The sequence below is a fragment of the Dendropsophus ebraccatus genome, chromosome 5 (genome assembly GCF_027789765.1).
Source record: "Dendropsophus ebraccatus isolate aDenEbr1 chromosome 5, aDenEbr1.pat, whole genome shotgun sequence".
In the NCBI taxonomy this organism is placed as follows: domain Eukaryota; kingdom Metazoa; phylum Chordata; class Amphibia; order Anura; family Hylidae; genus Dendropsophus; species Dendropsophus ebraccatus.
This window is the reverse complement of record NC_091458.1, coordinates 69,880,165-69,894,096: the sequence shown is the minus strand read 5'-3', so window position 1 is coordinate 69,894,096 and position 13,932 is coordinate 69,880,165. Positions and strand designations below refer to the sequence as shown.

Here is a 13,932-nt window from a genome sequence, read left to right as displayed (position 1 = left end):
AAGAATCTCATAATAATAATAATACCAGCAGCATACTATGGGTCATACTAGCACATGCTTAGATCTCCGGTAAGCTTCCATAATATAGGTACTTAAGTGATCAATAGAAAGAATTCACTTTTAAAGAAATATCGGGGACGATTTATCAAACATGGTGTAAAGTAGAATTGTCCTAGTACCCCCTTAGTTCCACCTTTCATTTTTCAAAGAATCTGTGAGGAATGAAAGGTGGAATCTGGTTGGTTGCTAGGGGCAACTAAGACAATTCTACTTTACACCAGTTTGATAAATCTCCCCTATCATGTTAACTGTGTGTATGTCTTGAGGTAATAGCATGTACTATATATGCTTCAGGTTTTATCACTGACTTGAGCAGACATGTAAGGTGACAGTACATGTGTGTACGGGAGATGGGGGGGGGGCATGAGGTGACTGTACATGTGTGTACAGGGGCTGGGGGGGACATGAGGTGACTGTACATGTGTGTACGGGGGGGGACATGAGGTCACAGTAAATGTGTGTACAGGGGGGGGCATGAGGTGACAGTACATGTGTGTACGGGGGGGACATGAGGTCACAGTAAATGTGTGTACAGGGGGGGACATGAGGTCACAGTAAATGTGTGTACAGGGGGGGACATGAGGTCACAGTACATGTGTACGGGGGGGACATGAGGTCACATTACATGTGTGTACGGGGGGACATGAGGTGACTGTACATGTGTGTACAGGGGGGCATGAGGTGACAGTATATGTGTGTACAGGGGGGCATGAGGTGACAGTATATGTGTGTACAGGGGGGGGACATGAGGTGACCGTACATGTGTGTACAGGGGCTGGGGGGGACATGAGGTGACCGTACATGTGTGTACAAGGGCTGGGGGGGACATAAGGTGACCGTACATGTGTGTACAGGGGCTGGGGGGGACATGAGGTGACCGAACATGTGTGTACAGGGGCTGGGGGGGACATGAGGTGACCGTACATGTGTGTACAGGGGCTGGGGGGGACATGAGGTGACCGTACATGTGTGTACAGGGGCTGGGGGGGACATGAGGTGACCGTACATGTGTGTACAGGGGCTGGGGGGGACATGAGGTGACCGTACATGTGTGTACAAGGGCTGGGGGGGGACATAAGGTGACCGTACATGTGTGTACAGGGGCTGGGGGGGACATGAGGTGACTGTACATGTGTGTACAGGGGCTGGGGGGGACATGAGGTGACCGTACATGTATGTACAGGGGCTGGGGGGGGGGGGCATGAGGTCATAGTAAATGTGTGTATAGGGGGTGGGGGACATGAGGTGACAGTGCATGTGTGTACTGGGTGGACATGAGGGGACAGTACATTCTTGTACAGGGGGGACATGAGGTGACAGTACATGTGTGTACAGGGGCTGGGAACATGAGGGGACAGTACATGTGTGTACGGGGTGGAAATGAGGTGACAGTACATGTGTGTACGGGGGGGACATGAGGTGACAGTACATGTGTGTACGGGGGGGACATGAGGTGACAGTACATGTGTGTACGGGGGGGACATGAGGTGACAGTACATGTGTGTACAGGGGCTGGGAACATGAGGGGACAGTACATGTGTGTACGGCGTGGAAATGAGGTGACAGTACATGTGTGTACGGGGGGGACATGAGGGGACAGTACATGTGTGTACGGAGGGACATGAGGTGACAGTATATGTGTGTATAGTAGCTGGGGCGATATGAGGTGACAGTACATGTGTGTACAGGGGCTGGGAACATGAGGGGACAGTACATGTGTGTACGGGGTGGAAATGAGGTGACAGTACATGTGTGTACAGGGGCTGGGAACATGAGGGGACAGTACATGTGTGTACAGGGTGGACATGAGGTGACAGTACATGTGTGTACAGGAGGGGGACATGAGGTGACTGTACATGTAGCTGGAGCGATATGAGGTGACAGTACATGTGTGTACCGGGGGATATGTGGTAATAGTACATGTGTTTACAGGAGCTGGGGGGACAGGAGAGGTGACAGTACATGTGTGTATAGTAGCTGGGGGATATGAGGTAACACTATATAAATAAATATATAGCCGCACGCTCAGTGTGCGGTGCAGCCGCCTGTCTGTGACCCCGCTCAGGCTATTTATAGACACGCACTATGACTTGTGAGATGCCGGGATCCGGGGATAGCCTTCACATGGGGGTGTTGTGCGGGGGCGGCCCTGCTGCGGGGGGAGGACAGTATGTCGGTGGTGCTGTGTATCCGGGAGAGACGTGAAGTGACCCGGGAGACACTTGCAGGGGCGGTCAGTACATGTCACAGGCAGTGGGGGTGGTCGGGTGTGAGTGCACGGGGAGGAAGGGGCGGACCCGGGTGGTCGGGGAGGGGGCGGGACTGCACGGAGGGGCGGGGCCGATCGGTCGGTTATGAGTGGAGAGGGGCGGGGCCGGGTGGTCGGTGTGATCGTACGGGGAGTAGTAAGAGGGGGCGGTGTCGGTGGAAGATGGCGGCCAGGCGCGCCACAGTGCCCGGCACCTCCACCCTGCCCCCGGCCGCTAGGAGAGCAGTGGGTGGCCTGCCTGACACAGATTGGTTTGTTTTCCCCCGGCAGGAGTGTGACAAGATGTCCGGGAGCGGCATGATGAGGGATCCTCCGGCCGGGACAACTTCAGGGACTGCTGCAGGAGAAGAGTCCTCAGACAGCGAGGGGGAACATGAAGGACCCCAGAAACTCATCCGGAAAGTGTCCACCTCAGGCCAGATCCGCAGCAAGGTGAGCCCGCTATATACTGTGCCATCTCCTGTGCATGCCAGCTGCCTTCTCCACTGTGTGACACTCAGGACTAGGCACTGGACTGTGCCAACCTGTATGACAGCACTACACTGGTGGTATGGACTGTGCCAACCTGTATGACAGCACTACTCTGGTGGTATGGACTGTACCAACCTGTATGACAGCACTACACTGGTATCATGGACTGTGCCAACCTGTATGACAGCACTACACTGGTATCATGGACTGTGCCAACCTGTATGACAGCACTACACTGGTATCATGGACTGTGCCAACCTGTATGACAGCACTACACTGGTGGTATGGACTGTACCAACCTGTATGACAGCACTACACTGGTATCATGGACTGTGCCAACCTGTATGACAGCACTACACTGGTGGTATGGACTGTGCCAACCTGTATGACAGCACTACACTGGTGGTATGGACTGTACCAACCTGTATGACAGCACTACACTGGTGGTATGGACTGTACCAACCTGTATGACAGCACTACACTGGTGGTATGGACTGTACCAACCTGTATGACAGCACTACACTGGTGGTATGGACTGTGCCAACCTGTATGACAGCACTACACTGGTGGTATGGACTGTGCCAACCTGTATGACAGCACTACACTGGTGGTATGGACTGTACCAACCTGTATGACAGCACTACACTGGTGGTATGGACTGTACCAACCTGTATGACAGCACTACACTGGTGGTATGGACTGTACCAACCTGTATGACAGCACTACACTGGTGGTATGGACTGTGCCAACCTGTATGACAGCACTACACTGGTGGTATGGACTGTACCAACCTGTATGACAGCACTACGCTGGTGGTATGGACTGTACCAACCTGTATGACAGCACTACACTGGTATCATGGACTGTGCCAACCGGTATGACAGCACTACACTGGTATCATGGACTGTGCCAACCTGTATGACAGCACTACACTGGTATCATGGACTGTGCCAACCTGTATGACAGCACTACACTGGTATCATGGACTGTGCCAACCTGTATGACAGCACTACACTGGTATCATGGACTTTACCAACCTGTATGACAGCACTACACTGGTATCATGGACTGTGCCAACCTGTATGATAGCACTACACTGGTGGTATGGACTGCGCCAACCTGTATGACAGCACTACACTGGTATCATGGACTGTACCAACCTGTATGACAGCACTACACTGGTGGTATGGACTGTGCCAACCTGTATGACAGCACTACACTGGTGGTATGGACTGTACCAACCTGTATGACAGCACTACACTGGTGGTATGGACTGTACCAACCTGTATGACAGCACTACACTGGTGGTATGGACTGTACCAACCTGTATGACAGCACTACACTGGTGGTATGGACTGTGCCAACCTGTATGACAGCACTACACTGGTGGTATGGACTGTACCAACCTGTATGACAGCACTACACTGGTATCATGGACTGTGCCAATCGGTATGACAGCACTACACTGGTATCATGGACTGTGCCAACCTGTATGACAGCACTACACTGGTATCATGGACTGTGCCAACCTGTATGACAGCACTACACTGGTATCATGGACTGTGCCAACCTGTATGACAGCACTACACTGGTATCATGGACTTTACCAACCTGTATGACAGCACTACACTGGTATCATGGACTGTGCCAACCTGTATGATAGCACTACACTGGTGGTATGGACTGCGCCAACCTGTATGACAGCACTACACTGGTATCATGGACTGTACCAACCTGTATGACAGCACTACACTGGTGGTATGGACTGTACCAACCTGTATGACAGCACTACACTGGTATCATGGACTGTGCCAACCTGTATGACAGCACTACACTGGTGGTATGGACTGTACCAACCTGTATGACAGCACTACACTGGTGGTATGGACTGTACCAACCTGTATGACAGCACTACACTGGTATCATGGACTGTGCCAACCTGTATGACAGCACTACACTGGTGGTATGGACTGTACCAACCTGTATGACAGCACTACACTGGTGGTATGGACTGTGCCAACCTGTATGACAGCACTACACTGGTGGTATGGACTGTGCCAACCTGTATGACAGCACTACACTGGTGGTATGGACTGTGCCAACCTGTATGACAGCACTACACTGGTGGTATGGACTGTGCCAACCTGTATGACAGCACTACACTGGTGGTATGGACTGTGCCAACCTGTATGACAGCACTACACTGGTGGTATGGACTGTGCCAACCTGTATGACAGCACTACACTGGTGGTATGGACTGTGCCAACCTGTATGACAGCACTACACTGGTGGTATGGACTGTGCCAACCTGTATGACAGCACTACACTGGTGGTATGGACTGTGCCAACCTCTATGACAGCACTACACTGGCATCATGGACTGGGTACTGTACTGTACCAACCTGGACTGACACTCACCACTACACTGATATCATGGACTGGGAACTGTACTGTACCAACCTTGACTGACACTCACCACTACACTGGTATCATGTACTGGGCACTGGACTGACAAACTACACTGGTATCATGGACTGTACCAACCTGTATGACACCACTACACTGGCATCATGTACTGGGCACTGTACTCTACCAACCTGGACTGACACCTCTACACTGGCATCATGTACAGGGCTCTGTACTGTGCCAACCTATATGACATCGCTACACTGGTATCATGGACTGGGCACTGTACTGTACCAACCTGGATTGACACTCGCCACTACACTGGTATCATGGACTGGGCACTGTACTGTGCCAACCTGGACTGACACCACTATACTGGTATCATGGACTGGGCACTGTACTGTACCAACCTGTATGACACCACTACACTGCTATCATTTACTGGGCACTGTACTCTACCAACCTGTATGACACCACTACACTAGTATCATGGACTGGGCACCATATTATACCAACCTGGACTGACACTAATCACTACACTGGTATCATGTACTGGGCACTGTACTGTACCAACCTGTATGACACCATTACACTGGTATCATGTACTGGGCACTGTACTGTACCAACCTGTATGACACCACTACACTGGTATCATGTACTGGGTACTGGTCTGTACCAACCAGGACTGACACTGAGGACTGGCCATTGTACTGTACCAACCTGGACTGACATCACTACACTGGTGGTATGTGCTGGGCACTGTACCATACAAACCAGGACTGACACTCCTGATTACACTGGTATCATGTACTGGGTACTGTACTGTAACCTGCCTGTATGACGCTCACTACTACACTGGTATCATGGACTGGGCACTGTACTATATGACACTCCTGACTACACTGGTATCATGTGCAGGGCACTGTACTATACCTACCTGTATGACACTCCTGACTACACTGGTATCATGTGCAGGGCACTGTACTATACCATCCAGGACTGACACTCCTGACTACACTGGTATCATGTGCAGGGCACTGTACTATACCTACCTGTATGACACTCCTGACTACACTGGTATCATGTGCAGGGCACTGTACTATACCAACCAGGACTGACACTCCTGACTACACTGGTATCATGTGCAGGGCACTGTACTATACCTACCTGTATGACACTCCTGACTACACTGGTATCATGTGCAGGGCACTGTACTATACCAACCAGGACTGACACTCCTGACTACACTGGTATCATGTGCAGGGCACTGTACTATACCTACCTGTATGACACTCCAGACTACACTGGTATCATGTGCAGGGCACTGTGCTATACCATCCAGGACTGACACTCCTGACTACACTGGTATTATGTGCAGGGCACTGTACTATACCTACCTGTATGACACTCCAGACTACACTGGTATCATGTGCAGGGCACTGTTCTGCCTGTTCTAGCCTGCATGGACCCTCACAGCTTCTTTGCTCTAAAAGTGTTGTTCCCATACATAAAATGCTTGAGAAGATTAATTCACCTGTGTGGTAAGCCCCTTTGCCTTGGTTTCCTATGCTGTTGGTATGTGGGTGACCTGTAACCCAAAGCTGCATGTTTATTTACTGTTCCATGACAATCGTGTACTAGACCCTGGTGTAGTAGTATGTGACAAGCTCTCGCCAGTGCTGCACCTTTTATTTCAGGGACTGGGAAGCTATAGCCTTCCAGCTGTTGCAAAACGACTATTCCCAAAGCTTCGGCTGTCCATACATGATGGCAATTGGAATGTTTCACAAAATATACATAAAGCAAGGGGCACTCACAGTGTCTTTTCAAAGTGAATGTACCATCAGGCCCGGGCTGAAGCACTGGAGGCAGGCTGACCCACCCCCAGTGGGAGGAAACCCCTGCTCCTCTATGATGTGGCTCCATTGATTCTAATGGCGCCATGTCATAGAGGGGCGGGGGGTACCTCCCACTGTGGGTGGGTCAGCCTGCCTCCAGTGCTTCAGCCCGGGCCTGATGGTACATTAACTTTAAGGTGCATTCGTTTTTTTTTATTCACATCTTAAAATGAATTGCATGGGAGGGAGCGTGGCTGCGATTGTATGGAGCAGCGACGGCCCAGGTTGACAAAGTTATGGAATGGCACGAAACGGGCCGTCACTGTTCCATGCGCTCGCAGCCACTCTCCCTCCCATGCAATTCATTTTAAGATGACTACTGAGCCTTGAAGACACAGTGAGTGCCCCTTGCTTTATCTATATTTCGGAAACCTTGCCATCTGTTATGTTTAAAGTGAGCACCCCATAGGTGGTAATTCACACATCCTGAATTGAGGATTCCACAACCATCTGGTCTAATACTGTATACTGCGTGCAGGTGGTGCCAGACTCCTACTTTCTCATAGACTTTTATGATGGGAATTGTAGTTTTGCAACAGTTGGAAGGGGGCCCACAGGTTCCCCATCCCTGCTGTATATACTGGTAGCTGACAAGGCTAACTAGATCCTCACTGTTTGTAGAAAAACTGTTGTCAGCTGCCACCTTATATAGTGAACATATGTAATGCCATGAATAAGAACTGTTTGTAGGTTAGAAACACATCGGTGCAGTTACATGTGTCTTTATGGCAGGGCTTGTACCCTATAGAATGAGCTTCCCTTTGTATGGTGGTAATCGGCCATTCTTGTACTGCACATGTATATAGTCACATGTGGCAATCCTGCCTGTTATCTGTTGTACCCTGAGATGTATCCTATGTTATACACACATGGGACCCCCAGTATATAGGTTCTGCTGGTGGTGTATACCATGTTTGCTCTGGTACACAGACCTGCATTTGTCCGGCTTGTTATGTTACATAAGTGCTGGTTCTGGCTCTGGAGAAGTTGCCTGTTTTGTCAGTGCTTCCTGGTCTCTGATGTGCTGAGCGGATTACACATGCTGTGAGATGTAGCAGCGAGCCTGGATGCCCAACTAAGCCGGGCACAGCATCCAGGGTTACACAAGAATTAATATAAGCTCGCAGAGCAGTGTTGATCCAGTAGAAAATCCACACAACTAGACCATGGAAAGAATATTCCTCTGCTCCAGGGCAATAAGTGTTTTTTGTTACGTTCTTCTCTGTCTGTTGGTGTGAAATATGTATTACCTGTGAGAATACGTCTAGAGACCTACTCTTTGCCAATGGGAGTCTCCCAGGATGCCTCTATAAATGCAATATGCAAAAATACTACCAAGACACATCACATGTTTTCTGAAGGTTATCATAGTCATGTGCAGGTCAGTCAGGGTACAATGTAAGGGCAGCTTGGGTTATCACTGGTGAGTACAAAGCTTCACCTGCAGTGACTCTGGCATGGCACCTTGCTATTAAAGGGGTAGGTTGCCAAAAATGTTTTCTTTCCAATCAACTGGTGCCAGAAACTGCAAGAGACTTGTAATTAACTTCTATTAAAAAGATCTCAAGTATTCCAATACTTATCAGCTGCTGTATGTCCTGTAGGAAGTGGTGTATTCTCTTCAGTCTGATATAGTGCTCTCTGCTGCCACCAGATTTTTTAATAGAAGTAAATTACAACTCTTTGGCACTTTCTATCACCAGTTGATTTAAAAGAAAACATTTTTTGGTGAACTACCCCGTTAACCTCTACTTACCAGCATACTTTCACCTAAGGCCATTGCACTCATATACTGTACAGATTTGCACACAACACTCTCTTCCCAGAGTTCTTCTTTTTTATTTATGTAGTTTTTTTTTTTTTTTTTTAACAGATTTTATTTTGCTTTGTTTTTAATTTTTAACTTTTTTTTTTTTTTTTTTTAAATCTTTTGGTACCAATATTTTGTGTCATTTTGTGTGTGCTTTTGTGGCACTGATTTCTAGAAAAGCCTATAAAAAATATGGCAATAGGACTGTTTTTCACACCCGCGTATTTTGTGTCCCTTTTTCAGTTTGTTTTTATGAATGGGTCTACATTCCTACACATGCAGACAGAATAAACCAATGTGTATTGACTTTTGGCTAAGATCAAGTGTAGGATCTGTTTTTATCAGTTTAATATCTGATACGTTCACTATCTGGAGACCATATATTAAATGGATTCTTTTAATAAGGAGGTGCAAAAAGAGCTTGCTATGTCCTCTCCAGACATTGACCTGGTATTGCAGTGGTTCCAGGGATAAACAGATGTGTTAAAGGGGTCTTACTGTTCAAAATATGGATAGCTTTGTATTCAGAGGATAGGGGAAAAAGAGGAAATCAAGGGCGTCCGACCTCCGTACCCCCCGCCAATCTCTGTATTGGGCCCCGGCGGCTCTGTGCATTCCTATAGAGCGACAGAAAGAGCCAAGTGTTGCAGAAGACCGATGTACTCTTCTCTTTTCATCGGCTCCATAGGAATAGATAGATATGTGGGGTCACATGCCGTACCTGCGGCTCTGTTCATTACAATCTCCTACTTTTCCCTATCTGACAGATTTTTGAAACCAAAGCCAGGAATGCATTTGAAAAGAGGAGAAATTTCAGTCTTTCCTTTATGACCTGTTCTCTGTTTATAGTCTGGCTTTGGCTTAAAAAAATTGTCAGAAAAATCTCTGTGTAAACGCACCCTAAGGCTATGCTATTTTGGTCCTCCTATTGCAACCAAAACCAGGAGTGGATTTAAAACACAGAAAGGCTCTGTTCACACAATGTTTTGAGATTTAGTGGATGTCCGTCATCCAGAAATAATTACGGTTATTTTAAAACATTGTCCGTTGTTATGACATAACTGCCATTATTTATCATAAAATGGCGGCTATTCTCTAAATTACAACAGTGTGTGAACATAGCCTTTCTCTGTTTTCAATCCACTCCTGGTTGTGGTTGCAAAATACTGTCCAAAATACTGTGTGTGAACACAGCCTTAGGGTGCGTTCACATGCACGTTCACTGTGCCATCCAAACTTCTGCGGATCCTGTACGTGTGAACGCACCCTAAGAAAGATAGTCATGCCCCATGAACTAATTAGTAATTCCCATCTACAACATGTTGATGTTATCTACTTTATGTTGACATCATTTGATGAATGTCCTTTTACTTTTTAGGATGTTAAAGAGCTTTGAAATGTAGCTGTGATTTTTCAAATTTTCTGGAAAGATTAAAAGTCAGAGGTTTTTTTTGTTAGTTTTTTTTGACCAGTTTAGTTCTGAAGTGGATTTGTCAGGCCCTGTCTATAAATCCCTCCATTGTAAAAACTGCAGCTCTCAAAGTATTCACAGTGACATTTCGTAAGTTTATTAACCCTTTAGGTGTTTCACAAAAATTTAAGCAAGTTGAAGGGGAAATTAAAACTTTAAATTTGTTTGCAGATATTCCATTTTAATTTTAAAAATAATTTTCACTAACACAGCAAATCCTAACTGAGAAATGCAACTTACGTTTTATTACTTTTATTCCAATGTTATCAGAAATACCCCGTATGTGGCTTCTGACTCTACCAGAGGCCTGGTGAATGATGGGGCATCCTTTAATCTAGGTTTTTTTCTTAGCCATTATATGAAGTCACTGAGGCCTTGGGGTGCCAAAATATATTTGCAAGACAAGTTTACGTTTTCATTTGTGCTATTCTGGGGGACATGACACCCTGATCACTTTTTACTTATTTATTTTTTTTATGAGGGAGTACGGGGAAAAAATAGCAGCTGTATTTCATTATTCTTTGTACCACAAAATACTGTGTGAATGCCTCCTAAAGGGGTGTACAACAGTTGTTAAGTATGGACAATCACTTGCATCAGTTTGTATTGGCACCTGGGACCCCCATGATAAATAACACCATAGGCCTACAGCACCAGTAATACTACACAGGCCCCTTCTGTCTGTGAGAATATGCTCTGCTATAGTAAAATACAGTGTAAGGACAAAGCTTTATTCATTGTAAGGGAGAAAGGATTTCAATTTTGCATAGAAAGAAAGAAAGAAAAATGTAAGTAATTTGGCCATTACCTGAAGTAGATGATATTGATAATACATATGTTACAAGGATGCACATCCTCAGGAATCAGGAATAAAGGAAGTAAAAAGAATAAAACAGCAAACAAACTTCCTGAAGTTTTGTTCACTTGTCCACCACACCCCTCTGCTGCTGTATGCTGCCCTGGGTGTGCTAAAGGCTCACTCTCAAATCCTTCTTCAGCCTCCATCTGTCTCCACATTCACATATCTGAATATATATTCACACACCCATTTTCAAGGTTTTTCTTTGCTTTTCAGTTCTGTTTTTTGAAAGAAAACTCCTATACAGTAAGCTGACAATATCTCAGCATATACTGTAACCTATATAAATGTGTATCCCTTGTCATGCATTTGAAAGTTCTATGTCTAAAAACCGAGAAGATTGCTAAACATGACTAGCTGTATACAGACAGTATGGTCCTGTCACCAGCATTTGAGTGCGGATTGCATGCCAAGACACACGTGCAGTGGGCATCCCAGTGATTTTACAGAGAATATGTGCTATAGATCACACTCTGTTTTTAGCAATTTTTTCAAATCTGTTGGAGTAAGTGACATGATGTTTATTTTGTGTGGAAATGCACTAGAAGTCCAGAACACGTGAAAAAGGTCTGAAACCTTAAAATGTAGTGCAGAAATCTGAGGCTGCTTTTAGGAGAACTTCTGTTTTTTTTTTTGTTTTGTTTTTTTTTACCCCCAACGACATACCCTTACTTGGTTAGTTGGCAGCTTTACCACATGGTTGCAAAAAATAGAAAAGTAAAATGTAATTTTCCACATTTTATAGTCATGCAATTCATGGGGAGCTCCTGGAATACCGGGCGTCCCATAAATGTTATTCTACAGAGTATTCCTATAAATGTAGGTCAGCTTTTCTGCTTCAGTATTGAGCATCGGCCATGCCCTTTCTCCTACTAATCGCCTTGCTTTATTCTAGACAGTTGGCTAGTTTCAGATTAATATGACCTTTGGGGCTATTTTTGTTGGGAGACTCACGGGCTGTCAGACAATTCCAGATTGAATGTCAGATTGTAACTGGATTAACAGGATTTTGGCATTCTTGGTGAAGCGGTGATTGATAGAGGAGCATCAGTTTACTGGCAGGAACGCATTAACAGGAAACTCTTGTAAAAACTATTGTTTCCAGTGTTCCATCTTTACCTGTAATTGGATGCTAGGGGTCACTGCTGTCTATTGTAGGCTTTGGGATTCTGAAGATGCTTGATCCTGGCTGCTCACCATTTCCTGGTCCCCTTTGGAGGAAGTTCCCAGCAGTGACAAGTGTAATGGTGTGTTTACACAGACAGATTATCTGACACCTTTTTGAAGCCAAAACCAGGAACAGACTATCAACAGATCAGGTAGAAAAGACATAATAGAAAGACTGAGATTTCTCCTCTTCTAAAATCCATTTGTGGCTTTGGCTTCTGGAATGCCCTGCCCAAAGACCTCAGACTCTTACCCAGTCCTTACAGTTTCCAGTGTGCCCTAAAGACTTCAGGCACACTTATAACATTCCCTAAAATTGTTTCCCCTTCTGCTGTCCCCTCACTGCATTGCAGGGGCACAGGGATGGGCAAATAGGACTTCTTTATTATGATTCTACCAACCCCTATCCACCCTGGATTTTTCACTGTTGCCCAGAATATACCTTTAGTTTCTGCCTCTCTCTCAAAACACACACACAGCCTGCTGCAGCCACAGCATATACACACACACAGCCTGATGAAGCCATAGCGTACGCAGCCATAGCACACACACACAAAGCCTGCTGCAGCCACAGCATATACGCACACAGGCTGATGAAGCCATAGCCTACACACACACACAGCCTGCTGCAGCCATAGTGCACACACACACAGCCTGCTGCAGCCATAGAGTACACACACACAGCCTGCTGCAGCCATAGCGTGTGCGAGCACACACACACACACACACACATGCAGCTTGTGGCAGCCATAGCACACACGGAGCCACAGCGCGCACACACACACAGCCTGCTGCTGCCACCGCATACACACACACACACACACACACACACAGAGCCATTGAGCATGCACACAAACACAGCCTGCTGCAGCCACAGCACACACGCACACAGCCTGCTGCAGCCACAGCATACACACACACACACAACCTGCTACAGCGTACACACATTCAGCCTGCTGCAGCCATAGTGCACACACACGCAGCCTATGGCAGCCATAGCACACACACAGCCTGCTGCAGCCACAGCGTGCGCACACACACACACACAGCCTGCTGCTGCCACAGCATACGCGCACACACACACACACACACACACACACACACACACAGCCATTGAGCATGCACACAAACACAGCCTGCTGCAGCCATAGCATGTGTGCTACACACACACACACACACAGCCTGTGACAGCCATAGCGCATACACCCCCCCCCCCCCCGCCCCACAGCCTGCAGCAGCCATAGCACAAACACAGAGCCTGCTGCAGCCATACGGTGCATTTTTCCAATTCCAACCCCTACCAAAACTATCTCCAACTCCACAGCCCTGGTTTACATTTCTGTTATATATGCCTGGCATAAATCATGGTATCTCCGGCCACAGCTCCTCCCCACCAGAGCTATGCTCTTAAAACTGTTCTGGCTGATTAGATATACAGTGTTTATTTATATTATAATATATATATATATATATATATATATATATATATATAATCAGTTATCATTGTTGCGGCGGTGGCGT

At 46.8% G+C, this 13,932-nt stretch overlaps 1 protein-coding gene and 1 non-coding gene across 7 annotated transcripts in view; both read left to right on the top strand.

The window, feature by feature from the left end:
* Window positions 1-13,932, top strand: part of DGKH (diacylglycerol kinase eta) — a 206,233-nt gene that overhangs the window by 28,178 nt on the left and 164,123 nt on the right. For 4 of the 6 annotated variants that reach the window (XM_069970556.1, XM_069970555.1, XM_069970559.1 and 1 more), the window contains exon 1: window positions 2,463-2,761. In XM_069970556.1, coding sequence (XP_069826657.1) covers window positions 2,492-2,761 — 270 coding nt within the window. In that variant the 5' untranslated portion in view covers window positions 2,463-2,491. Of the gene's footprint in view, window positions 1-2,462; window positions 2,762-13,932 lie in introns of those variants that run through there. The other 2 variants (XM_069970557.1, XM_069970558.1) reach the window with 1 other exon arrangement.
* Window positions 9,206-9,398, top strand: LOC138794288 (U2 spliceosomal RNA). Its single transcript, XR_011363439.1, has one exon. It is a non-coding gene; the product is annotated as a U2 spliceosomal RNA (small nuclear RNA).